This window comes from Malus sylvestris, chromosome 1, assembly GCF_916048215.2.
Source record: "Malus sylvestris chromosome 1, drMalSylv7.2, whole genome shotgun sequence".
Lineage (NCBI taxonomy): Eukaryota > Viridiplantae > Streptophyta > Magnoliopsida > Rosales > Rosaceae > Malus > Malus sylvestris.
Window position 1 is genome coordinate 29,938,375 of NC_062260.1, and position 27,853 is coordinate 29,966,227.

The 27,853-nt window shown below is 37.8% G+C and overlaps 5 protein-coding genes across 10 annotated transcripts; 1 reads left to right on the plus strand and 4 right to left on the minus strand.

Annotated features, from left to right (window-relative positions):
- The first annotated feature begins 460 nt into the window (after window positions 1–460).
- Window positions 461–2,611, plus strand: LOC126626068 (cinnamoyl-CoA reductase-like SNL6). 2 transcript variants are annotated; one of them, XM_050295265.1, is made up of 5 exons: window positions 461–838; window positions 1,266–1,417; window positions 1,516–1,725; window positions 1,879–2,264; window positions 2,365–2,611. In XM_050295265.1, the coding sequence occupies exons 1-5, from the start codon at window positions 655–657 to the stop codon at window positions 2,468–2,470; spliced, it is 1,038 nt and encodes a 345-aa protein (XP_050151222.1). In that variant the 5' UTR covers window positions 461–654; the 3' UTR covers window positions 2,471–2,611. The 2 variants fall into 2 exon arrangements, with proteins under 2 accessions (XP_050151222.1, XP_050151228.1); XM_050295271.1 differs by having other exon boundaries at window positions 1,269–1,417.
- Window positions 2,612–2,861: 250 nt separating this feature from the next.
- On the minus strand, window positions 2,862–5,554 carry LOC126626082 (uncharacterized). The gene is made up of 6 exons (XM_050295281.1): window positions 5,186–5,554; window positions 4,909–5,026; window positions 4,502–4,617; window positions 3,930–4,118; window positions 3,403–3,545; window positions 2,862–3,222 (listed from the first exon to the last, which is right to left on the minus strand). Exons 1-6 carry the CDS (start codon window positions 5,413–5,415, stop codon window positions 3,041–3,043), a joined length of 978 nt encoding a protein of 325 aa, XP_050151238.1. The 5' UTR covers window positions 5,416–5,554; the 3' UTR covers window positions 2,862–3,040.
- A 1,064-nt stretch (window positions 5,555–6,618) lies between these two features.
- On the minus strand, window positions 6,619–27,716 carry LOC126626089 (WEB family protein At3g02930, chloroplastic-like). 5 transcript variants are annotated; one of them, XM_050295322.1, is made up of 4 exons: window positions 27,390–27,716; window positions 26,659–26,881; window positions 24,392–26,494; window positions 6,619–7,105 (listed from the first exon to the last, which is right to left on the minus strand). In XM_050295322.1, exons 1-4 carry the CDS (start codon window positions 27,404–27,406, stop codon window positions 6,911–6,913), a joined length of 2,538 nt encoding a protein of 845 aa, XP_050151279.1. In that variant the 5' UTR covers window positions 27,407–27,716; the 3' UTR covers window positions 6,619–6,910. The 5 variants fall into 5 exon arrangements, with proteins under 5 accessions (XP_050151279.1, XP_050151273.1, XP_050151265.1 ...); XM_050295316.1 differs by having other exon boundaries at window positions 6,619–7,818; window positions 25,084–26,494; window positions 27,390–27,710; XM_050295308.1 differs by lacking the exon at window positions 24,392–26,494 and having other exon boundaries at window positions 6,619–9,229; window positions 27,390–27,704.
- Window positions 20,247–21,416, minus strand: LOC126626131 (uncharacterized). Its single transcript, XM_050295356.1, has 2 exons — window positions 21,185–21,416; window positions 20,247–20,634 (listed from the first exon to the last, which is right to left on the minus strand). The coding sequence occupies exons 1-2, from the start codon at window positions 21,328–21,330 to the stop codon at window positions 20,511–20,513; spliced, it is 270 nt and encodes an 89-aa protein (XP_050151313.1). The 5' UTR covers window positions 21,331–21,416; the 3' UTR covers window positions 20,247–20,510.
- Window positions 21,626–24,385, minus strand: LOC126626125 (V-type proton ATPase subunit H-like). The gene is made up of 5 exons (XM_050295348.1): window positions 23,729–24,385; window positions 23,400–23,501; window positions 23,196–23,284; window positions 22,911–23,036; window positions 21,626–22,370 (listed from the first exon to the last, which is right to left on the minus strand). The coding sequence occupies exons 3-5, from the start codon at window positions 23,268–23,270 to the stop codon at window positions 22,071–22,073; spliced, it is 501 nt and encodes a 166-aa protein (XP_050151305.1). The 5' UTR covers window positions 23,271–23,284; window positions 23,400–23,501; window positions 23,729–24,385; the 3' UTR covers window positions 21,626–22,070.
- Window positions 27,717–27,853: the final 137 nt, after the last annotated feature.

Below are 27,853 nucleotides of genomic sequence, written 5' to 3' on the forward strand. Positions count from 1 at the left end.
GAGGAGGCCTCCTGTGCTGTTCTGTCCTGTCCTGATAGTTATATATATTATTCATGACAATTACATACGTCCTAGTCTAGTGTAGTCTAGTATATTCTAGTAGGAATTGGCATGGCATTGGTGGTGTCCCCACCCTTCTCCAAGGGTGAACGGTCCATTGTCCAACCCAACGCTCATCTTCCGAACTGTCTTCTGTTTATATATTATTAATGATAATAATAAGAGAGACCACACCACACTCTTTCTCAATGCTCTCCTTCTCCTCATTTATTTAATATTTTGACTTTCCTTCTTTCCCTCTCTTTCTTAAATACAAAGAGAGAGTGTGTGTTTGTGTGAGAGAGAGATCCTCTGAGTCCTCTCATTCTCCTCCTCTATCCTCTGATGATGAGCCCGCTCCCCACCACCCCCCCCCCCACGCATTAAATACTGCTCTTGTTCGTACTAGTTGTAGGTTGCAGCTAACTACCTATCAATTCCACAATTAAGTGCTTGGACTTTGCACCTGCTGCTGGCCCCTAATTCAATTGCAATCCATATCCCATTTGCTTTCCCTAGATTATATTTAGACTCCCATTCATGATTCATCCATCCATTTTTCAGAAATTCAGATACGTCCCCCATTCCCATCCCATCTGATCCATCCATCCATCGATGGCTCCTGCAGCAGAAGCTATTCGTAGTTTTGATGATGATGATGCTGCTGATGAAACTAGTCCATGTTCAAAGGTGACCACAGTCTGCGTCATGGATGCGTCCGGCCGCCTAGGCTCTACTCTTGTCCACCGCCTCTTGCACAGAGGCTATGCAGTCCATGCTGCACTCCAAAAGCATCACAGTATGTATGTTAAACTATTAATTTATTTATCTATAATCTAAATATATCTTGATGAACTGTTTTCTTCGTCCTTCTGCTTGGAAATCCAGTCTTTATGTTATTTGATTTCCAATCCTGTTTGTCATAGTTAATAGAAACCAAACAACTAGCAAGCTGGATATATTGAAATCTTTTAGCTACAACGTAGGATATAAACATTCTAAAATGTTTTAAGATTTCTATAGCATGTGCCATGAATTGTACATGATGCGATCATCATCATCTTGCTCATACGTACACAGTACACTGTAACTGTAAGTGGTCCTTTTTTCTTTTCTTTTCTTCAGGATTTAGTCTTGCGAATTCCATTTGTTTACATGAATTGATTAAATTAATAGTAAAGCCTTTGTTTAATGAATCATTATATGTGGGGCTGGGGTGGATGAAGCAGAGTGTTTTGATGACGAATTGGTAAAGAAGAAGAAATTGAGGGTATTCCGTTCAGACCCCTTTGACTACCACAGCATTGTGGACGCCTTGAAAGGATGCTCTGCCCTTTTCTACTCCTTCGAGCCTCCTTCAGACCACCCCACTTATGATGTACGTCTCTCATCCATTTCAATATGGACGGACTCATTTGCCTTTACTCAATCCAGATTAATTATGCTAATTATATTTATATATGATATTTGATGCAGGAATTTATGGCAGAGGCAGAGGTGAGAGCAGCTCATAATGTGCTGGAAGCTTGTGCCCAAACTGATACCATACACAAAGTAGTCTTTACATCCTCTGTAACAGCTGTCATTTGGAGGGACGACCGTAATGCATCGTCGTCGGCGTCCTCCTCGTCCCGTGGCATTGACGAGAGAAACTGGAGCGATGTCAATTTTTGTAGAAAATTCAAGGTACCATTTCATTTCACAATCATGTCTTTTTGTTATCGCGTAGACGAAAAAATGAGCTGAATTTCAGTTGAGCACCATTACCCTGACGTTGACCGCATAAAGCCTGTTAGTACATGGGTTTTCAGTTTTAACAGTTGGGTAATTTTACATCAGCTCTGGCACGCCCTCTCCAAGACCCTGGTCGAGAGGACAGCGTGGGCTCTAGCAATGGACCGAGGACTGAACATGGTGTCCATCAATGGGGGGCTGTTGCTAGGCCCCGATCTCACTATCACGGACCCTTATCTGAAAGGAACGGCTGAGATGTACCAAGACGGGCTGTTGGTGACTGTAGATCTCAAGTTCATTGTGGACGCGCACATCTCCGTCTTTGAAGACGTGTCATCCTACGGAAGATACGTATGCTTCGACAGAGTCATCAATTGCCACAAAGATGCCGTTGAGCTTGCCCGCATGCTGTTGCCACCTTCTCAAACTTCATCTCTCCAAACGCAAAGCCAAAGCCCAAGCCAAAGCCAAAGCCCAAGCCGAAGCCAAAGGTTTGAATTCATGCTTTGCTTCTCTCTCCCTCCCTCTATCTTGTCTGAAATGAAATGATTTAGACAATTTTGTGGTTAAACTTGAAACGTACATTTGCAGTTTGGAGGAGGCAGAGACAATGGAGGTGTACCAACAGAAGATAAGTAACAAGAAACTCAACAAACTCATGGTCGACCTTGACACTGCCCTTCAACTCCGCGATTAATTTTGAATCTAGTACCAGTATACTACAGTTGATAACGAAACCTCGAATGCTTGTGAATTAAGTGTGCTTCACATATGAACGCTTTGATAAGAATTTGTAGAGTTTCTTTGCTTTATCTATATATACTACTTTTAACAGGAATTTTCACTTTCAACCAATCCAATCTTCTCCTTTCCTACTCTTTTAAGTCTTAACTTGTAACGCATGCACATGCATCATGCATGCATCCCATGTTTGGATCCTTCTAGTTTATACTATATCATTAATTCTTCAACACAAATTACACAATGGCCTAAAAAACCATAACTACTTGGGTGCGACATTGCCACATGATGTTTCAGTTCACACGCGATAAGTAACCACATGACAGTTCTACAGTCGCACCCAAGTGTTTTTCCTCAAGAAAAAAATTGTAATGTTTAATTCGAATTCCTGTTAACATTTTCATATCTACATCCCCGCAATATCCAAAAGAAATCAACGGTACAAGGATCGAGACAATTACACATACAATTCAAGGCTGCTACTTCCAACCTGCAGATGTGTGGGTGAATTCAGCACGAGGAATCTTTAAGCACTCAGTGACATTGAGACGACTGAAGAGAGCTTAAACTTGCGGACTTTAGAAGAATTTTCTGGTTGGAAGAGGACCTCTGTACTAGACCTTACATTTACCTCCATCCACTCGGAAGCTGAAGCTCCTTCGCTCCGATAATCACGAGGAGAGTACAGAACTTGAAGCCTTGAAGGGGCTGCCACAAATAAAAGGGCCAATATTTAAACATGTGCCTAAATGCAATGTCTATTCCAATGATTTTAAAATTCCAAGTTCCAAACCTAATCAAGATGTATGCCTTTGCATCCTTGATCATTTTCTATTACTTCAGCATAAATAATGCTCAATAGAGAGAGATAAGAACTTGGAGAATTACCAAATCCAAACATGCTTGTCTTTTGGACAACAAGGCGGCCAATTTTTGATCTTTTGATACCTTTCAAAGCTTGAACATCTTCCTGCTTACCCTTAAATTCCAGAAATTCTCCAAGAACATACTTACTACCTTCGAGCTCCAACCTGCAGGCCAATCAAAAAACACAAACCGGTATCCACATAAATGAATTCATCGTGCATCAAGCAGCCTATTTCCCTGTAATTCCAACTTGCATGGAAATGAATGACTTAATGAGTAGAGTCAGCAGAGTTAAGGAGGCTGCCCAAATCCCCACTGACTTTGCCTCCAGTGTTAAGGAATTTGACCCCAAAGATCTTCGTAGTTGGTTTATTGACATTTGGATATCTATATATTTAGTACTGTGTTTGTAGTGTGTATTGAGTATTATAATTGAGAATCATATGAGATTGGCGCTGAGCCGGTTTCGCCATGGCTTATAAGATAACACCTAATCCCAATTCCCAGGAAAATTGAACAGAAAACTTTAAAAGTAAAGGGCAACAAACCTATCCCACATTGGAGCCGTACTAAGAATGAAATCAAGCTTCTGATATATGGATTCTTGCATCTCTTTCTTTCCACCACGGAAGGCACCCTTAATCCAACCAGAAAACATGTTTTTTGGTTCCGGTTTCAGTTGCATCAACTGGTCGTAGGTTACAACTTCTGATGGAAAATTGCTTGACTGAGTGGTGCTACAAAAAAAATACATACATGTAAGTAAGACACTAAGACTTCGATGCACAGAAAAGTAAGAAATGTTAGCATGAAAAGTAATTAGATTCAAATGCAGTTGCACCATCCTAAAATTCCTTCTTAAAAACCATTTGCAATGCATGGTTTTAAACGTCAATACCTCTCAACCACATATATCTACACCTACAAGTCAAACCCTCTTAAGCGCCCCCCTTGATAGTTGAAGAAATGTTCTTGAATCAGTCTTTGTTCACTAGTAATGTTCGAAGCAAGAAACATGAGAAAGCAAAGCACCAGCAATTTGGAGCGAAATAGAACTCAGAGAAGACCAAGTAATAATAAATTAGAGCAATTGAAAACATGAGAGGACTCCACAACGTACCAAACTTTTGGATGGGAAAGTATTACTTTGCAAGACAAATATCCTTGTGGTAAAGCACACCCTCTTTGTTCTAAATATGATTCAAGAATTGAAGCTTGTTTTTGGGTCTCCAACACCTGAAAAGAAGTGTAATACTCAATGATGAGAAAGACTAAACGGGAGACTGTCATGAATGAATATCCATGCTACCATTGTCTAGGAAAATGGAATGCACAAAGAAAAAGGAATGGAGAATGCAAACTCTGCACTGTTGAGTCATGAAATAAACCTTCAACCAAAGTGTTGCCCCGTTACAAATGATTTGCGATCTGCGATCGCATTTAACAGTCCACACAAAGATGCTTCCTAGGACTTAGGAGTAGAAGAAGAAATGCTAAATTAAGGGGAGTGAAGAAGAAGGGTCTTACAGGGTCAGGTAGGTGGTGCGCTTTGTGATTACTACTGTGGCTTTCACAAACCCAGCTGCCATCCGCATTCACTGAAACTAATCCTGATAAATTCTTTACACTCACGACCACTGCCTCCCTTTTTTCATTTTTATTATTTTGAATTTGATTTTTTGTAAAGAAAAAACACAACGAAGACAAACAACAGATAGATTCATCAGCATAATAGACAGAAAAAAAAAACAATTGAAAATAATAAAAAAAATATATATACAGGAGGGTTTAGTTTAGGCGTTACCCTTTGGAGACGAGGACCAAATCGATGGTCTGAGGGGAAGCGGTATCAGCATCGGGAATGCGAAGGCCGACGTAGACCTTGCCGCCGTAAAGCTTGGCAAGTCTGTCGCCGACGGAGAAGAGAGCCTTGGAATCAGAGGTCTCCACGTCCAAGACGTCGTCGTCATCGGAGGAGACGAAGCACCTGTAAAACTTGTATATTATCAGCCCGCAGATGATCTCAAACCACATCCTCTCGATTCGATTCGATTCGTTATCTCTCAACTCTCTCAATTCTGAATTGTAATCTGACTCATGAGCTTTTAAAAAAGTATCTAATTTCTTCGCCGCGTTCGTCTGATTTTGGTGAATGAAAGAAAACAACCATCAGGTATCTATTTATTTGCCAATCCTCTACTTAGTAGTAGTTAAATTTTGCAAAGGTTAGTGATTTTCACATCTTATGAAATTCATTTATGTTTTGATTTAAATTAAATAAATTAACAAAATTAATTGGAAAAGGTTTTTGAAATAATTGAAAGAGTTTTGATGAAATTATTTTGAATTTTTAAGTGCTTTTGTTAAAAGAAATACTTGTATAAAGTACTTAAATTGTTTTTTTCAGAACTTATATTTTTATTAATGATTAATTTTAAAAATAGTTTTATCAAATGCGATTTTTATTATTCTAAAAATACATTCAAACTAGACTTAAGAGTTAAATAGATTGGTAAGAGGTTAAAAAATTTATATAAAAAACACTTGAAAAAAAAAGTATAAATCAGTAATTTCACGTGTAGGACGAGGACCTACGAGGGGATGGATTGGTCTTTTTATATATTTTCTACTTTTCTTTTTCTTTCTCTATTACTGCATATTTTTTTGGTAAAACTCTATTACTGCATATTAATTGAAGTGCATTTGAAATTGAAATGAGTGCATAAGAAGGGCCCACCCATGAGACTGACCCAGATAGGTTCCGGTTCGGAGTTTGAGATTTGAGGGAACGAAAATGTAAAGGGTAATGTTAAGAAGATTAAATTTACAAATTAAATAATGTCACTAATAGAAATAAACATGTTTATCAACGTGTGAGTAATAAACCAATCATCAACTTCCTTGTCATTTAGTTTCCAAAACTTTATCTACAAATTTAATCTTCCTAACCCCACTCAAATATGAAATAAGTGATAGCTGCGATATCAACAGAATAACTGATTTAATTCGAGGAAATGTGGAAACCACTGGTCCAACAACTTTTTGAGTACTCTATTTCCTAGGCACCGAAAATGAAAGAGCAACCCCGTTGCATTGAATGTGTAACCCGAAGCTGAGAGCGTACCTGTGCACAAAGCCATCCCCAACAATCCAGGAGGTCAATAATATCAACTAGGGAGGGGTAACTGATCAAATCAAAATATACAAGTTCATGTCCACAACACTCCTTGGGACAAATAACAAATAACAATGATATACATCTCCTTTTAAAACAGATGAAAGCACGTCAAGATACAAGTTCATGTTACCACTCCTTCCCACAATATCAATCTATGATTGTACAAGGGAGAAGGAATGACCAGATGAAAGTCCCATCACATACAAGATACTGCCCAGATCGGAAACCAAATATTAAAAATAAAAAAACCCTAAACATAATACAAACTTGTTCATTCTTAACCTATTCTGAAAATATCAGCACCAAAAAATGAAAAACAAACGTATGAAACAATTCATGCAACAACAATCCCTACTTCTGGTTGTTGCTTGTGCCCTTCTTCTTCAGTAGGCTTCCGAACTTGCGGAGTAAAGGCTTCTTCTTCTTCTGTTGCTTTGATGGAGAGGTCCTGCTTTCGTCCACGCTTTCCGTTGAAGTTACTCCATTTATCTCATCACACCGATCGCCACCCCCCACCTTTGACTCCACTTCCTCTTCAAACGATTCCTGCTCTTGTTCCCTCTCAGGCGAGAATTCCTTCTTTTCAATCTTGCAGCTCTCCCACATCTTATACTCCACCTCTACTGAGTCATCTTCCTTCTCTTTGCTCTCATCTTCTTTTGGTTTCCCATTCACATTATCACTTTTAGCATAATCCATTTCCTCAGCCTTGCCATTGGTAACAACATTATTATTCTCTTCCCATGAACTTTCCTTCTTGGGTTCCTCACATTGACTTGGTGCAAGGTCCATTTTTGGTTTCTCTTCTCCTCCATGCCCATTCTCTTCAGAGAATTCAACAACCTTTGGAAGCAAATCATAGTCTTTCTCACTATCTGTTAGCTCACTGTTTTCCTCCGCTTGCTTCTTCGCCACAGCTTCTTCCAGTAACCTAGACAATTCCCCAACCTTTTTAAGAGAAGCTGCCTCCTTGTCTCGGAGCTCATCATTTTCATGAACAATACACTGGAACTCATTTTCTTTGTCCAATATGCTTTCCTTTAGTTTCATGTTCTCAGCCTTTGCTTCTGCAAGAGCTTCCTGCAAATAGATAACTTCAGATTCAACTTCCTTCAAGCTCTCTTTCAACTGGGCTTCTTCATCCTTCAAAGTACAAGCTTCTTCATTTGATTTTGTGAGCAAACTTTGCAGCCTGTTTATTTCTTTTTCCTTCAAAGAGTTTTCTTCTTCTGAATGTTTCACACAATTCGCCAGGTGAAGTTCTCTCTTCTCCCAGTCGGCCTTTGCGTATTGGAACTCAGTCTTGCATTGTTCAAGGTTACTTGTAACAAGATAGACTTCATGTTTTGCATCATCAAGCATGCCTTCATACTTTTCGTTGGTTGCCTTCAAGACCATTTTCAGGTCTTCTATCTGCGACTCATTACGCTCAAGCTCAGCTTGATTAGACAGCAGCTTTTCTTTGGCTTCTCTTGCTTCTGCAGAGACTTCATGTAAGGCTGAAGCTAAGCTTTCCATTGCTTTCTTGCACTTCTCTTCTTCATCCCTAGAATTTTCCAACTCATTTATGAGTTTGTTTTTCTCTTCTAATAGGGTTTGAATACTGGATGAGGCAAGCTTCTCATTGCTTAAAGCCTGCATTTTCTCCTCCTTCAGAGTTTCAAGCTCAAACTTAAGCGACTCAACCGTTTTTGCCATTTCATAATTTTCTTTTTTGGCCATCTCAAGACAAAGTTCCGAGTCCTCAAGATCCCCTCTATGTCTTCCAATTGTAATTTCCAGCAAGCTGACCTTCCCTTTAAGAGCAGAAATTTCAGATTCTGCATCCTGCAACAACTCACTGTTTCCCTCGAGTTGTTTCATGACTGAATCTAAAGACTCTGATGCAGACCTCTCCAACTTATTTGCTTCTTCGACCTGCATCTCTAATTCCTCAACCCTAATTTTCCACTCCTCAACTACACTACGTGCATAAGATTCAGCCATCTTGGCTGATTCTAGCTCAACGTTGAGCTGTTCAATGGAAGCCTCTTTCTCTATCAATCTCTCCTCGTAACCCTTTGCTTTCTCAAGTTCTTGTTTGAGAAAGTCTACCTCCGATTTAAGGCTAACCACCATCTTGTTGCTCTCACTAGCCTCTGTTTCAAGCTTTGCATCTAGCAAGGCCCTTAACTGAGTCAACTCAGCTAAAAGAATCTCCACCTTATTGGCATGGATCTCGGCAATCTTGGTTGCATCATCAGCATGAGTCAGTGCCTGGTTTTTGGCATCGCAGGTCATGGTCAGTTCTTGCTTCACCCTTTGAAGTTCCTGAGTGGTAGAGAGTAGAGTGGACACATCCAGAGCATGTTGGTTCCTCACAGCTTCAAGCTCTTTCACCCATTCCTCTTCCTTCTTTTGGGATGCTTCGATTCCTGCCTGCTCCAACTCAACAGCGCGAAACTTCTCAATTTCAGAATTGTCCTCGGCTCTCTTTTGAGCCACCAAAGCCTCTCTGAGTTTCTCATGTGCCTCATCGGCCACTTTCTGCGCTTCTTTCAATTCGTCAATTGCTTTTGCCTTCTCTTTCTCAATCAAAATTATCTGCTCCTTTGCCTTCTTCAGATCTTCCTGAACAAGACCTAATTGAGCCTGTATCTCTGATCCCTTTGCAACCCGTGTCGGTTGTTTCTGGAAACAATATAAAGCAACAATGTGGATCAAAATACACAAATAACGACTGGTTCCATCCCTTACGTTTGCTGTAATAAGTTCAAAGGAACTAAATGAAATGTGTTACCAAAAATGAAAAAAGAAGACCACAAGTAGGTGTAGTTGGTAAAAGTAAAACTCACTTCAGGGGGAGTGGAGGTGGCGGTAGTGATCTTGGGTGACCGACGCTCAACGGCAGGCTTGGATTTGACAGAAAGCGGGGAGCGATCAACTGAATGGCGAGAATTTTGCAAAGGAGAAGGTGAATCGGATTCGGATTTAGCAACTCCCCGGCTGAGTTTACTAACTCGAGGGGGAGGGGTTGCTGCTGGTGATGCTTTTTTAGGAGTATCAGATACAGTAGATCTGTTCAAGTATATCAACAAGAAGAAACCATATTATTGAACATCAAACAAAACAACGCCAACATAATCGAGCAAAAAAGAGATGGATCTGCCACAAAATTTGGAAATTTTTGACCAAAGACAAACAAAAACACATGCAGAGACAGACAGAAAAAAAATGTAAATGGAAATAATATGTGAAAGTGTGGCATAAGTTGTTTAGCACCAGATCCAAAAATAAGTAAGCCAAGTGCAGAAAGAACCAACCAATTTAGAACCAACGAAAGTAAAAGGTTGAAAATTGGAGCAAATATCAGAGTATTTTTGTTGGGTTACAAGCAAATATTAGATTTTGAGTTGAAGAGAAGACAAGGGAAAAAAGATGCAGTGGTAGTGGAGTTGATAAAAGCAGATCCGTGTCGAGCACTAATCGGGAAATGGAGAAGAAAAATCCCAAATTGAAAAGGACATACATCAAATCCGAGAACACCAAATAAAAATCAGATCTTCATCTCAGTCTCACACAGAGAGAGAATTAAGAGAGAGAAAGAGAGAGAAAGAGAAAGAAAGAGTAGACTTACTTGGACTTGGAAGACATGGCGGTGGTAATGGAAGAAGAACGGGAAAGTGGGGGAGGAAGAGGAGTGGAGCACTGGGATTGATTGGAAATGGGGGTTAAAGACGGTGTTGGGGTTGTGCTGTCTAATTAATTATTATGCTCTCTCAGTCTCTCTCTCTCTCTCTCTCTCTCTCTCTCTCTCTCTCTCTCTCCCCCTCCCTCTCTGTGTGTGTAATTTGCAAATTTTTTCATGGCGGATAACATGTTGCTATATTTTCCTTTTTGGTGAAAAATAAAGCAAATAAAAAAGGGGCATAAAGGAGATGAACCACGCAGAGACAACAGAAGTTGGACTTGGACAGTTGGACTGACTAGACGTGACGTGGAACCGAAATGAGGAGGAACTTACACAAGGAAGGAAAGGGATCCTCCGGATCCCTTCCATCGTATTTGGGTCGGTTCTCTCAACAGTACTGGGCCCTGGCCACACACACAAACACCGCACAACTCAGCTTCCACTTTATACTTTGTACTACTCTCTCACTTTGTTTCTTTTTCCTTCATCGCTTGCCATGCTTTTCAGTAAAAACAGAATGCCAGTCCTGAGACCTCCTTATTTGTAACTGAATTTAGTTAGTCATATTATTATTAGCCAAACCAAAACAACTGAAATTTATCAGAGAATTAGTGCTTCTTTTTTCCTTGCCTAACAAAGTATGCCGCTCTTCTGTATAATAGCCAAAATAAGAGTAATATGAATTCACGGCCAAAGACGTACAAATAAAAACTGGATGGAACACTTTCACCTTTACTTTTTCTTTCCCTTTTTTAGTCTTTCTTTATTTTCCTAAAATTAAATGACATTTTTGCTTACAAAGAATTAAGTATTAAAAAAACAACTATCATTCTTATTACTGTGTTAACAACAACTAAGAAATAGAAAAGTATGTGAAGTCCAATAGGATTTGGGTATGACGCAATACTTAAAAAATAAAGATATCTAATTAATATAGAGGCATTCTTTATCTTTATCCCCTTTTTTTTCCTTCTTCGTTCCTCTCTTGCATGTTTCTTCTTATTTACATAGTAAACATTCGGGAATCCCATATCATGTGAGTACACATTCTCAAATTGTTGATTGGAATACTGCCTCCCAAAGTTGACCTATTAAAAGAATTATTATCCGGGAATAATTGAGAAGGTAATATATATATATATATATATATATATGTGTGTGTGTGTGTGTGTGTCTGTGTGTGTGGTTGAGAGCTTAGGGTTTAAAGAGATTTTTGTGCCTACGGAAATATATGTTAGGTTGTGTATTAGTTCAAGTGCATCAAAAAAATTGCTAGCATCGTTGAAAAGAAAAATTGCTAGTACCAAACTCAATGAGTACGAATGTTTTATTCAAAATATATAGGACAAATCAACTCAAAAAGGAATGGGTTTTATTGAGAATTTCGTAATTTACATGGACGTTGATTTGGATATATACTCAAACTACATCATTTATTAATGCAAGTGTCAACATATTTAGGTTGAATTAAGAGATAATGGTTGGGATATGTTTTAATTACTTGAATGTTGAGACAATATCATTTTAAGAGTGAGCTTCTTCTAGTATATCTTTACTCATTAATTCAGCCATACGAAATTTCCTCAACGTCGCACACCAGCGATAGTGTGCCAATTACTTGCAGTGCTTTACAGTTTACATGGATGATGGAGTAAACAAAAAAAGGTGGGGATAAAGGAAACACCTTTTGGGTTTTGTAAGGTGGGAAGCCGACTAGCAAACCGACCAACAAAACGTTCATTTTTCCTTGTAGTTGAGGCAAATTACTTTAGATTGGAAATGAAGTAATTATGATTAGGTTGTATTAGTTAGGTGAAAGTTGACATTTTCACTTGAAAAATGCCAAGAAGACTCTTTTAAAATGAGATTCTTCATGAATCTTTTGTCATTTTACAGTTTAACGTAAAATATCATCATAACATTATGGTTGTAACAACTCACATCGACCAACAGAGAGTGGGTGATGTGCTTTATATGTACATGTTCTCCTCCTTATAGAACGAGGCCTTTTAGGAACTCACTGGTTTCGGGTTCCGTCAGAACTCCAAAGTTAAGCGAGTTCAGGCGAGAATGGTCCCATAATAGGTGACCTACTGGGAAGTTTTCGTATGAGTTTTTAGAAACAAAACCATGAGAGCATGGTCAGAGTCCAAAACGGACAATATAGTGTTACGGCCGAGTCAAGAATGAGATGTGATAGAATGTTATCAGAGCCACTCTACCGTTCGGTACGGATGTGCTGATGAGAACGTTGGGTTCCCCTTAAGTGGGGTGGATTGTAAGATCTCACATCAACCAACGAAGAGAGGGTGATGTGGATTGTAAGATCTCACATCGACCAATGGATAGGAGGTGATATGTCTTATATGTACATGCTCCCCTCCCTATAGCACAAGGCATTTTGGAAACTCACTGGTTTCAGATTTTATTGGAACTCTGAAGTTAAGCAAGTTTGAACGAGAACATTCACAGGATTGGTGATCCACTGGGAAGTTCTCGTGTGAGTTTTCAGAAAAAAAAATCATGAGGACGTGGCCGAAACTTAAAACAGATAATATCGTGTTACGGCGGAACCGGAACTGAGATGTGACATGAGATTGGGATGTGGCAATGGTTTGGGAATTAGTAGAAAGGTTGAAAACATGTACACAAATAATTATAATATTAATAAATTAGTTAAAACTTGCTCGATTTAGTTACTCTTAGATTTGCATGCATGCATGCCTTCCATTTTAGATGTCGAGCGCACACATATGTATATATGTAGTTAGTTTGATCGATGTAGGTACTATTGTATCTGTAAAAGTAAAAGGTAAAAAATAAAACCTAGGACATGTTATGATTTGAAGAAAGATATAACAATTGTAAAGATAAGATATAATATAGCTTTTTTTCCATGCATGCATATTGCCTGGTAGACTAGTCACTAGAGTAAAGAATTTCACTTCATACTATTTCTATTACAAGTAAAATATATAATATAATGAAATGGCGAAACGTTAGTATTAGTTGGAAAAATTAAGTAACAATTTAACCTAGCTACTAAGCTAGTGTCAAATACCAACTTCTTGTATGTGTAATCAGTGGCGGATCCACAGTGGGGTCAATGGGGTCGCACGACCCCTTGGAAGCCATGGAAGCAACCTTAGAGACCCCTTGGAGCTGCTGATGAGACCCCTTGGAGCTGCTGGTGCGACCCCTTGGCTGCACACCAAGTGTTCGACGAAAGGTCCTCGGTCGGCGCTGGGCTGGTTGGATGAAGAAGACAAAGGCGCCTCGCGCCTGTTTGTTTTTCAAAAAAACCTGGGCAAAACGACGTCGTTTTGGCCCAGGAAATTTTTTTAAATGACCTGGCCAAAACGACGTCGTTTTGGGCCAGGTTTAAACAAAAAAAAAATGCCCAGCGTGTCCTGGGCAGGTCTGAACAAAAACAAAAATACCAAGCGTGTCCTTTCAGCCTTATTTTGCACAGAGCCGAAGCCCCCGAATCCAAAACCCCCAAATTTCTTTTGTTTTCTCCTCTTCCAACCCTAAGTTCCAAACTCAATCCCCCCCAAACCCTCAACTCCATCTCCTCCCTTGCTGCCGCCATTAAGGTGCCTTTATGCTGCCGTCGTCGTCACTGTGGTGGTGGTGCCACCAGCTTTGCTCTTTGTATTTGCTCATTGTTATTGTGAAATTTCACGATTCAAGTAAGTTCTAAACCCTATGTATGATATATTTAATTTAATTGAAACCTAATTCATATTTATTTTGATTATATTGGTGGTTTGTTTATATTGTGAGTATTTATTTTGAATATTTTGTATATATAGAATATATTTAATTTAATTGAAAATCAATTCATATTTATTTTGATTATATTGATGGTTTGTTTATATTGTGAGTTTTTATTTTCATTATTTTGTATATGTAGAATGCAAGATGAGATATTTAATTTAATTGAAATCCAATTCATACTTATTTTGATTATGTTGATGGTTTGTTTATATTGTGAGTATTTATTTTGAATATTTTGTATATGTAGAATATATTTAATTTAATTGAAATTCAATTCATATTTATTTTGATTATATTGATGGTTTGTTTATATTGTGAGTTTTTATTTTCATTATTTTGTATATGTAGAATGCAAGATGAGATATTTAATTTAATTGAAATCCAATTCATATTTATTTTGATTATGTTGATGGTTTGTTTTTATTGTGAGTATTTATTTTGAATATTTTGTATATGTAGAATTATTATGGAATGGTTTTTTAAGAGAAAGTCATCATCGGGTTTGGGTAGTTCGAATAATGTTGATAGTCCAAATACTGTTGGTAGTTCAAGAACTCCAAGTTCAAGACAAAGTCAGTTAGATGGTGTTTTGGGTAATCTTGAAGCGGATCCTGGATTGAGAACTCGAATAATAGATTATGATGCTAATATGAGAGATGAGGTCCGAAGATCATATCTACAAAAAGGACCTTGTCAACCTAGAGGTCATAATTTCCCAATAACTAATATGTCGGGAATTAATCGACGTTTCATTCCCCAATGGTTTGATGAGCTTGATTGGTTGGAGTATAGTATATCTAAAGATGCGGCATTTTGTCTCTATTGCTATCTCTTTAAAACCAATTTTGCACAAGTGGGTAGTGAAGCTTTCACTGGAGATGGATTTAAGACTTGGAAGAAAGGGAGAGAAAGATTTAAGATGCATGTTGGACCGGTTGGGAGTGTTTATAATAAGGCTAGAGAAGCTGCTACAAATTTGATGAATCAAGCTACACATATTGAAACGGCAGTGAGCAAACACTCCGACCAAGCTCGTAAGGCTTATCGCACATGCTTGAATGCATCAATCAAGTGCACTAAGTTTTTATTGCGACAAGGTCTTCCTTTTCGTGGCCATGATGAAAGTGTCACTTCAAGCAATAGGGGAAATTACTTGGAGCTATTGCAATTCCTTGCAGATAATAATGATAAAGTTAGAGAAGTTGTGATGGAAAATGCTCCGGGGAATCTCAGATTAGTAGCTCCTAGCATTAAAAAAGAAATTGTGAATTCATGTGCCTATGAAACACTTGATGCTATCATAGATGGTCTAAAAGATAGATTCTTTTCAATATTGGTGGATGAAGCACGTGATGTGTCGGTGAAAGAGCAAATGGCTATGATGTTGCGTTATGTGGATGACAACGGGCATGTAATTGAAAGATTTGTGAGTATCCAACATGTTGCCAACACTACTTCAAGTTCACTAAAGGATGCTATTGACACATTATTTTCTCGCAACGATTTGAGCATTTCCAAGCTACGAGAACAAGGTTATGATGGTGCTAGCAATATGAGAGGTGAGTTGAATGACCTTAAAACAAAGATATTGAGAGAACAACATTGTGCATATTATGTTCATTGATTTGCTCATCAACTTCAACTAACTCTTGTTGCCGTAGCAAAGAAGAATATAGACATTGCCTCTTTTTTTGCAACGGCTAATAATGTGGTTAATCATGTTGGAGCATCTTGTAAGCGGCGTGATTTACTTAGAGAGCAACTTCAAGAAGAGCTTGTGAATGCTTTTGAAAATGATTGTCTTATAACGGGGCGAGGCTTAAATCAAGAAACAAGTCTCAAACGTGCTGGTGACACACGATGGAACTCACACTATGGTACCTTGATTAGCATCATTTCCATGTTTTCATTCGTGGTTCATGTGCTTCAAATGATTATTGATGATAATCCCAATGACAGTGCGGGTGAAGCAAATAAGTTAATGAGAGATATACGTACTTTTGAGTTTGTGTTTCACCTTTTCTTGATGAAAGTCATATTAGGACTCACAAATGATTTGTCACAAGCATTGCAAAGGAAAGATCAAGAAATTGTGAATGCAATGGCTTTAGTGAAATCATGCAAGGAAAAGCTACATTGGATGAGGAATAATGGGTTCGATGCATTGGTTGATGAAGTATCTTCTTTTTGTGAAAAACATTATATTGATGTTCCTAACATGGAAGAGGCATTTATACTTCCAGGGAGGTCAAGGCGTAATGCTCCAATAAAGACAAATCGTCATCATTATCGTGTGGAGCTCTTTATTTATGTCATTGATGAGCAAATTACGGAGTTAGATGATCGCTTTAATGAGGTAAATACCGAGTTGCTTATTTGTTTGGCATGTTTGAGTCCGAAAGATTCATTTGTAGCTTTTGATAAACTTACTTCGTCTTGCTCAATTTTATCCTCAAGACTTTTCGGATGAGGATCGTTTGGCACTTGAAGATCAACTTGAGATTTATATTCATTATGTGCGTTCTAGTAGTGATTTCTCTCAATTGGAAGGGATTGGTGATCTTGCAAAAAAAATGGTGGAGACAAGGATGCATCAAGTATTCAATTATGTATATTTGCTCATTACATTGTCTTTGGTTTTACCAGTTGCAACTGCTTAAGTGGAGAGAGCATTTTCTGTCATTAATATTGTTAAGGGTCCACTTAGGAACAAAATGGGAGATCAATGGTTGAGTGATAGCTTGCTTGTTTATATTGAGAGAGATATTTTTGCTTGTATTGAAAATGAAGCTATAATGCTTCGTTTTCAAAATATGAAACCTCGTCGTGGACAATTATAGTTTGTAATATTGTTTCCGTTATGAATTATGAATGAAAGTACTATGATTTCATTTTCAACATGTTTTTCCATCCTAAATATTTTTTTGGACTTTTACACTACGACCCCTTGTGGTAAGATTTCTGGCTCCGCCACTGTGTGTAATGTGTATGCCTTCCTTCCTTCCTTCGTCTATATATATATTAATAAAGATACGAGTAGTATTATTTCTTGTAGATTGATTAGAATAACATGGTGGATTGAGCCAGCGTGAAATATGTACAACTAGTAAACCGCTAATAAGGAATTGAAGAAGGTACTGGTAGGCAATGTTATGTGGATCATATGTGGATCGGAGTCGGGGTCGGATCTTAATCATTTGTAAGAAAAGAGAATGGAAAATTGCAAGGGGTCGTCATTTAATTAACGGATGAAGTGGGAGGGACAATCATGATCATGAATAATCAATAATTCATGCTTTGCTTCCTCTCTCTCGAACTCGATCGATAAAATCATATCATAATTCAATTCCCCTATGCCGTATGCCCAGCCAGCCTATTAGAGCATCTTTAAAGGAGATGTTAAAATGTACATATCATCTATAACAGTAAAAAAAGACCACACTAATATTCTCTAACCGAAGTATCAAATCCTATATGACGATGACATGGATTGACAACAAAAGAGGTTGCTGTCAAATTTGACAGCAGCTTCAAATGTTTTTTTTATTAATTATTAAATGTATTTTATTAATTTTTAATTAGTTTAATAATTTATTATAATTAATGCTGAGTTGATTGATGTATTCTTATTTTTTTCTTCTTTTCAATCAATAAAGCTGAACAGATTACTGATTAAACTTTAAACGTCCTTTATTAAATTTTAATTAGTTTAATAATTTATTTTATAAAATAATAAAATAATAATTTAATTTGACCGGTTGGAAAATAAAACTTTAAAATATGTAAAAGTACCACATAAATTGTCAAAATTTAAATTTTATGTTTAAAATTTGACATCTCCTTTAGAGATAATCTTAAGCTACAATTAATTATATACAATACTATATAATTAATTGGATGCCATCCTCTCCACTCCACATCCACATGACAATGAATGGGTCGTCACCACGGTGTTTTATTTTGTTTTTTTAATTTTAACAAGAGGGAGGGAGTTTGACGAAGGGATATCTCTGGAGGATTTGAATGCCATCCGAACTCAAATCGTGAGGATCCTAGCTATCTTCACATTTTTATCATTTATTGTATATTATACGATAAAAAATCATTTGAATTCAATTATTTAAAATTAAACACAAATAGTAACTAACGAAAATTGACCGTACGATATATAATAAACGGTTAGGACGTGAAGATCTCTGGGATCACTATAAAGAGGATCCGAAAAGAATCATCATCCTTCTCGGGAGGGCTGAAGGTGGGGCCGCAGGCAGGACAAAGAAGGAAGAAGGGCGTTAAAATATCGGCATCCTCCTACTATATGCCATGTTTCATGGTTCAAATATGTTTCATGATTTATGTTTCCAACAAACCAATCATTCACCTCACAACTCAGACAATGAAAGGGAAATTAAAAGAGAGCAAATTCATACCTCTATCCATGCTAGACTCCTCTCTCTCTCTCTCTCTCTGTGGGAAGAGAAAAGCATAAAAAAGAAAAAGAGAAGAAAGAATCCTCTCTGTTTCTAATATCTTTCCTTGAGCTTTTTTTTTTTTGGAAACTATATCTTTCCTTGAGTTATATATGTTTTCTTTGGGTGGAAAACGATGTTTAATTAATAAGAGCACATATTTTGTGTGTGTGTGAATAATTTCTCTTAAGGAAAACTAATGAAAATAGCTTGAAAACTTTGAGTTTAACTATATGGACAAAATAAAAGGTAAAACGAATAGTACCATGATTGACTTTTTAGTGTAAAAATATGGTTTTTCGTTAAAGTGAACAGTACATGAAACTTTTTGTTAAAGTTCCATTTTTCTTAATATGTGCATTTTTTTATATTACATAATTATTGTTTTGTCCTCATTATGTAAATATTGTGTATCAAAAATGAGGGTAAAATTGAAAAAATATGATTGTCATTATCTAAAAAATAGGGATATGATTGTCATTTTGTCAAAAGGTACAAAATTACTATTTTGCCTTCCTCATGTCAATATTGTGTATTGAAAAGTAAGGGTAAAATTAAAAAAAATGGGGAAAAAGTTGACAATGGCTCTTCTCTTAATAAAATAGACTAGCCTTCATGCACGCGTGCATAAGACATTTTTTGAATTACGACATGTTACGTGCGACTTATACGTTTTAAATCATGTTAGAAGAAAAGTCGAATATTTGAAGTAACTGAATAATCTTAAATCATGCTAGAAAAAACCCCTCATAAACTAATTAAAGCAACTGAATTCACATAATAAAATCAGTCTCTATAGAATTTACATTAAAAATAGTGAAAATAATATTTAATAAACAATTGGTTAAATCATATTAATGTTAGCTCATTGTGAGGCAAAGCCTACCCCCTCTCCCTTAGTGGAGATAATATCGTTTGTTAAAAAAATCATTTAACAACTAATTTAATCACATTATTATCCGTGTGCGAAAAACTTTTTTATAGCAGACATTACAATTTACAGGTCTCTTAAGATGTTTTGAACGTGTTTAAAATAGAGAGAATAATATTTAATAAACAACTAATTGAATCATAATATTGCTAGCCCATTATGAGACTAAACCCACCTCCTTTCCCTTTAGTATATATAATATCGTTTGTTACAAAAAAAAAATCATTTGACAACTAATTTAATCACATTATTATATGCATGCAAATTTATAACCGGCATTACATGCTTTTTAATATATTTTGAACATGTTGCTAGCCTATTGTGAAATACTAATTTAAAAAAACCACAAAATCTTTAATGATTAAAAAAAATACTATTAAAATGATGAAAATACCCTTGCCTTATTTGATGCATTATTTTGAGATATCTTTGAAGTTTATTGTTTTGGAGACATTTTTGTCCAATTGATTTTTTGGTAAAGCATTATGACACCAAAACACTATTCAGCTTTTGTGTTCTCTTTATATATAGTAGATAGATAGATAGATACATACGTACATTCACATATATGAATGAAATATTAATTTTGAGCTGCTCTGTAAAGCTCCAGCTCCAGGCTGACAACCACAACCCATTTGGCCTTTAATTTAAAAAAAAAATAGTGCAATAATTGATTCATTAAAAGGAATCCAAAAAAGAAACAAGATCCAATTACAATTGGTAAACCTATCATACAAACTAATTACAACGCCAAAACAACTGTGAATATATATGTCATCCACATCGACCCACCATACGAGAATTAATATGGGTCATGGGTCATGGGTCTCATGGGGGTGGAAAATGGAATTAAATCTTCATTATATATTACCATTAGTCTTTATTAGAAAAATACAATTCCCCGTCGTCGTGTCTTCTGACTTTATCCGAATTGTAGCAAGCTAAACTACATATACAAACCATCACTTCAAGAAACAAACGTTCAGAATTTTGCATCAACTTCATTTTCATATAAAAGAGAGGACATTATTGGAGATACAGAATGATATCTACAACTTGGCTAGAGTGCAAGAGCAAGACTGAATGAAATGACGAAACTTATCAATCCTCATCGTACGAAACATGGAAACTGGTAGTGCAGCCGGATGCCTCAGGATCCTCAGCCCCACAACAGTCGTAGAACTTGGCAGCGTATGGCGGATCGTTGGGTCCCAATTCATAGTACCTTCAATCCAATCAAGAATAATAAAACATCGACCCAGTACGGAAAGATAGAAGCATAGTTATTAACTTATTGCAGACCAATCTCTCTCTCCCAATATTTCTAGTCGACCGGTAAACATTCACAGTTTTCCATAACTAGTTCATGAAAGAGACAAACAACAATGGGACATATACACTTTCACTTGATCAATCCTTTTCATCCGATCTATTATCCATTGAATCTTCAAGCCCAAGAAGAATAACTTGAGTATGAGAATATATGCTATCGCACACCCACACCCCATCCTAAACTCCTGATTCCTGTCCGTGAATTGTGATATGAAACCCTAAATCGAAATCGAAATCGAAATCCAAAGGGGGAAGAAAGTAGGTAAACCCACATGAATCAGAAACACAGATTATGCAAATTGGCATCCACTAGTTAGTTAAACAAACACAAAATTTCTCACTCCAACCATCCACTGCACTAATCAAAGATCGAAACTCAACGAAATTAATTACTGTAAAAAAGAACTCATTGGAAAGGGGGGAGAGAGGGGTCAGAGCTGTACCTTTTCTGGTCGTCGTGACGGCGACAGACGAAGAAAGAAGGGTGGAAGCGGCATGAGAGAGAGGTGTTAGAGGAGGCTCTGTAGCTTTCCTTGCACCTTTTGCATACCTTTCCCTTATCCTCCTCACTCCCACTCTTTTTCTCCATCTCTCTCTATTCTTTAGATACGGTGGCAAAGAAAATTGCAAACAATTGATATGAAACCCGTTAAAGAAATTTGCAATATAAGGAAATTCCACATATATTGTCACTTATTTTATTGTTGGGAGCAAAAATGCATTAATAATAAAAAAAAAAAATTCACTCACCATCAAGTACCGTTGAATAATTTTGATTTAATTTATTTGTTACATAAATCTTAAAATTTAAAATAAATCTAAGGGTGGATATCACCACCACTTTATAGTGGTAGGGCAAAAATGCACTCATGACAAAATCCAAGTTTTCCATCCAACCAAGTAAGAACACATGGCCGGCCACTTGGCCAAGCATCCCAGCCATCGTTTTAATATTTTTCATTAAAAAGAAATCCCATTACAATTACGCCAAATTAAGCTAATATGTACAATACAATACAAGACATAGCTCAGTTAGTGTACGCATTACGGTAAAAGTAAAATCTTGATAACAAATATGGATCGCACTGAATACACATAATTTATTTTATCCCCCCAACAGAATTACAGATAAATTTTTTTTTACTCTAGCTCAGTACCTACACCAACCAAGAAAGCATAAAAAACACAGCAACAAGTGGATTTTCTAATAACCAAACAGCCCTACGAAATGCATTACTCAAACACATAAATATGTATACCACTACTACTATGACAGCAGCACCCCTGCCCTTCCTTCATAAACATCTCTTTTGGACAATAACATTTAGACTAAAAAACGCTGCCCCATTGCTCCGCTCCGCCATTCAAAGGAATGCATCTATAAGCCTGCAAAACGCTAGCATACCTGGCACCTAGGAAAAGCCTTTGGATACATAGCAGTGCATTTTTGGTGACCTCGGCACTCTCATGATTCATCAGTTTTATCACACGTTCCTTGGCCCTGAGGTCCGTCCCTATGCTACTTCCAGCCGGTCGCTGCTGGACAAACACTGAGATATCAAAGCAGGCTACGGCCAATGCCCTAGGATCACTGGATGTATCCAAGATAGTAATCAGGACTCTTAGAATCTGCAAGACAGGGTCATGCATTATTAGTACTACGGAAGCCGCAAGCTTATTCAAAAGATTACTCAAGAGTCAACAACATTGGGATCTGCAATTACTTTCACCATATAATTTAATACTGCCTTCAGAACCAAGTAAATGGACCCAATTTACTACCACTTTTCCATGGAATGGAAGCCAACACTGTCTTGGAAAAAGAGAGCTATCCAGGAAATCACAAACAAAACACAAGAACCACCTTGAGTAGCTAGCACCAAGTTACTTTCACCAACACTTTCTGTTCTGGATGATCTACTTCAGACCCTCTTCCAGTTGATTTAATCCCTCCAGGAGATCCCATAAGAAGCTTCATTTCATTAGGGAAACTACACCAATGATTTATGGTTTAAAAGAACGCAAGTACAAGAACAACAATAGCTCCGTGAGCTAGTTGGTTCCTTTCATTTAACTTGTTATACTAAGTTAGCTTAAATGCCTTACTTCCAGTCCGACCACATAAAATACAAACTATCAAAAGAGGCATACAGCCTATTGGTTTCCCACCTCCTCACTCCATGCTTGTGCTTTCAAATTCTGAATGATTTGTGGCAGTCCAAGGTCCACCATTTGAGCGCCAAATGTCCCTTTTGAGAGCAAGTTCCTCAGGGTCAAAACAACAACTCTGACAACCTACCATGAATAACCAACCCATATTACAAATAAAAGATGAATTTACATGTACTCCTCTGTTACAAGGATAAGTTTAACATGGACAAGTATACACAAATTAATTTACACAAATTAATCTCGAAGGAAACAATATAGCATTCCAAAAGTCAAGATCCTCACCTTCTCCTTTGTGGAATTCTTGACAACTTCTATGATTCTTGGAAGAGTTCTAGAAGTAGCTAGATGCATAAACATGTTTCATAAAAAAGCTGTTTGAGACAAAATATATTGTCAATAAAAATTTCACAAAGTCAAGAAACTAAGAGTCACCTAAATAGATTGTTGGGTGGAAGCTGGAGAAATTAAGGGAACAAGCAACCTCACCCATCTAACTGAACAAAGGAAAATTTAAGGTTCCTTTAGTAAGGCTGCAAGGCAATTGATGGCAGTTGGGATACCACGACAGGGATGGGAAGACTTCTTCAACTGCAAATTACATATACCTTAAAAAGCATGCTTAGACAACCAATATCATCCAAACTGATAACCACCAAGTGATAGCTGCGATATCAACAGAATAACTGATTGAATTCGAGGAAATGTAGAAACCACTGGTCAAACAACTTTTTAAGTACTCTATTTCCTAGGCACCGAAAATGAAGAGTAACCCAGTTGCATTTAGTAGAATGTGTAACCCGAAGCTGAAAGCATACCCGTGCACAAAGCCATTCCACCAATCCAGGAGTTCAATAATATCAAATACGGAGGGGTGATTGATCAAAGCAAAAGATACAAGTTCATGTCCACACCACTCCTTGGGACAAATAACAAATAACAAATAACAATGATATATTTATGTTTTTTTTATATATCTCCATTTGAAACAGATGAAAGCACATCAAGATACAAGTTCATGTTACCACTCCTTCCACAATATCTATGTAAGATTGTAGAAGGGAGAAGGAATAACCAAATGAAAGTCCCATCACATACAATATACTGCCCAGATCGGAAATCAAATATTAAAAATAAAAAACCCTAAACATAATACAAACTTTTTCATTCTTAACCTATTCTGAAAATCAGCACCAAAAAATGAAAATCAAACCCATGAAACAATTTCCAGTGAATTAACCTGCCTTCTGCCTTCTAGCTGAGCATAATTCATGCAACAACCTTCTCTACTTCTGGTTGTTGCTTGTGCCCTTCTTCTTCAGTAGGCTTCCGAACTTGCGGAGTAAAGGCTTCTTCTTCTTCTGTTGCTTTGATGGAGAGGTCCTGCTTTCGTCCACACATTCCGTTGAAGTTACTCCATTTATCTCATCAAACCCCTCGCCACCCCCCACCTTTGATTCCACTTCCTCTTCAAACGATACCTGCTCTTGTTCCCTCTCCAGCGAGAATTCCTTCTTTTCAATCTTGCAGCTCTCCCACATCTTATACTCCACCTCTACTGATTCATCTTCTTTTGGTTTGCCCTTCACATTATCACTTTTAGCGTAGTCCATTTCCTCAGCCTTGCCATTAATGACAACATTATTATTCTCTTCCCATAAGCTTTCCTTCTTGTGCTCCTCACCTTGACTTGGTGCAAGGTCCATTTTCTGTTTCTCTTCTCCTCCATGCCCATTCTCTTCAGAGAATTCAACTACCTTTGGAAGCAAATCATAGTCTTTCTCACTATCTGTCAGCTCACCATTTTCCTTGGCTCGCTTCTTCGCTACAGCTTCTTCCAGTAACCTAGACAATTCCCCAACCTTTTTAAGAGAAGCTGCCTCCTTGTCTTGGAGTTCATCGTTTTCGTGAACAATACACTGGAACTCATTTTCTTTGTCCAATATGCTTTCCTTTAATTTCATGTTCTCGGCCTTTGCTTCTGCAAGAGCTTCCTGCAAATAGATCACTTCAGATTCAACTTCCTTCAGACTCTCTTTCAACTGGGCTTCTTCGTCCTTCAAAGCACAAGCTTCTTCATTCGATTTTGTGAGCAAATTTTGCAGCCTGCTTATTTCTTTTTCCTTCAAAGAGTTTTCTTCTTCTGAATGTTTCACACAATTCGCCAGGTGAGGTTCTCTCTTCTCCCAGTCGGCCTTTGCGTTTTGGAATTCAGTCTTGCATTGTTCAAGGTTACTTGTAACAAGATAGACTTCGTGTTTTGCATCATCAAGCATGCCTTCATACTTTTCGTTGGTTGCTTTCAAGACCATTTTCAGGTCTTCTATCTGCGACTTGTTACTCTCAAGCTCAGCTTGATTAGACAGCAGCTTTTCTTTGGTTTCTCTTGCTTCTGCGGAGACTTCATGTAAGGCGGAAGCTAAGCTTTCCATTGCTTTCTTGCTCTTCTCTTCTTCATCCCTAGAATTTTCCAACTCATTTATGAGTTTGTTTTTCTCTTCTAATAGGGTTTGAATACTGGATGAGGCAAGCTTCTTATTGCTTAAAGCCTGCATTTTCTCCTCCTTCAGAGTTTCAAGCTCAGACTTAAGCGACTCAACCGTTTTCGCCATTTCATAATTTTCTCTTTTGGCCATCTCAAGACAAAGTTCTGACTCCTCAAGATCCCCTCTATGTCTTCCAATTGTAATTTCCAGCAAGCTGACCTTCCCTTTAAGAGCAGAAATTTCAGATTCTGCATCATGCAACAACTCATTGTTTCCCTCGAGTTGTTTCATGACTGAATCTAAAGACTCTGATGCAGACCTCTCCAACTTATTTGCTTCTTCAACCTGCATCTCTAATTCCTCAACCCTAATTTTCCACTCCTCAACTACACTACGTGCATAAGATTCAGCCATCTTGGCTGATTCTAGCTCAACGTTGAGCTGTTCAATGGAAGCCTCTTTCTCTATTAATCTCTCCTTGTAACCTTTTGCTTTATCAAGCTCTTGTTTGAGAGAATCTACCTCCGATTTAAGGCTTACCACCATCTTGTTGCTCTCGCTAGCCTCTGTTTCAAGCTTTGCATCTAGCAATGCCCTTAACTGAGCCAACTCAGCTAAAAGAATCTCCACCTTATTGGCATGGATCTCGGCAATCATGGTTGCATCATCAGCATGAGTCAGTGCCTGGTTTTTGGCATCGCAGGTCATGGTCAGTTCTTGCTTCACCCTTTGAAGTTCCTGAGTGGTAGAGAGTAGAGTGGACACATCCAGAGCATGTTGGTTCCTCACAGCTTCAAGCTCCTTCACCCATTCCTCTTCCTTCTTTTGGGATGCTTCGATTCCTGCCTGTTCCAACTCAACAGCGCGAAACTTCTCAATTTCAGAATTGTCCTCGGCTCGCTTTTGAGCCACCAAAGCCTCTCTGAGTTTCTCATGTGCCTCATCGGCCACTTTCTGCGCTTCTTTCAATTCGTCAATTGCTTTTGCCTTCTCTTTCTCAATCAAAATTATCTGCTCCTTTGCCTTCTTCAGATCTTCCTGAACAAGACCTAATTGAGCCTGTATCTCTGATCCCTTTGCAACCCGTGTCGGTTGTTTCTGAAAACAATATAAAGCAACAATGTGGATCAAAATACACAAATAACAACTGGTTTCATCCCTTACGTTTGCTGTATTAAGTTCAAAGGAACTAAATGAAATGTAGTAACGAAAAAGAAAATAGAAGCCTGCAAGTAGGTGTAGTTGGTAAAAGTAAAACTCACTTCAGGGGGGGTGGAGGTGGGGGTAGTGATCTTGGGTGACCGACGCTCAAGGGCGGGCTTGGATTTGACAGAGCGCGGGGAGCGATCAACTGAAAGGCGAGAATTTTGCAAAGGTGAAGGTGAATCGGATTCGGATTTAGCAACTCCCCGGCCGAGTTTACTAAGTCGAGGTGGAGGGGTTGCTGCTGGTGATGCTTTTTTGGGAGTATCAGATACAGTAGATCTGTTCAAGTATATCAACAAGAAGAAACCATATTACTGAACATCAAACAAAACAATGCAAGCATAACCAATAAAAAAATAGACGGATCAGCCACAAAATTTGGAAATTTATAACCAACACACACACAAAAACACAGACAGACAGAAAAAAATGTAGATGTGAAAATATGGCATAAGTTGTTCAACAACAGATCCAAAAATAAGTACAAGCCAAGTGCAAAAAGAACCAACCAATTTGGAACCAACGAAAGTAAAAGGTTGAAAATTGGAGCAAATATCAGAGTATTTTTGTTGGGTTACAAGCAAATATTAGATTTTGAGTTGAAGAGAAGAGGAGAAAAATGATGTAGTGGTAGTGGAGATGATAAAAGCAGATCCGTGGTGCGCACTAATCGGGAAATGGAGAAGAAAATCCGAAATGGAAAAGGACATACATCAAATCCGAAAACACAAAATCAAAATCAGATCTCCATCTCAGTCTCAGAGAGAGAGAGAGAGAGTAGACTTACTTGGGCTTGGAAGACATAGCGGAGGTAATGGAAGAAGAACGGGGTAAAGTGGAGGAGGAAGAGGAGTGGTACTGGTAGCAGTGGAGCACTTGGATTGATTGGAAATGGGGTCAAAGACGGTGTTGGGATTGTGCTGTCTAATTAATTATGATGCTCTCTCTCCCTCAGTGTGTGTAATTTGCAATTTGTTCATGGCGGATAACATGTTGCTATATTTTCCTTGTTAGTGAAAAATAAAGTAAACTCTAAAAAAGGAGCATAAAGGAGATGAAGCAGGAAGAGACAACAGGAGTTGGACTTGGACAATTGGACTGACTAGAAGTGACGAGGAACCATGGTATTTGGGTCGGTTCTCTCAACTGTCATGGGCCCTGGCCATACACACAAACACTGCACAACTCAGCTTCCACTTTTTACTTCGTAGTTGGACTCTCTCACGATTTGTTTCTTTTTCTTTCATCACC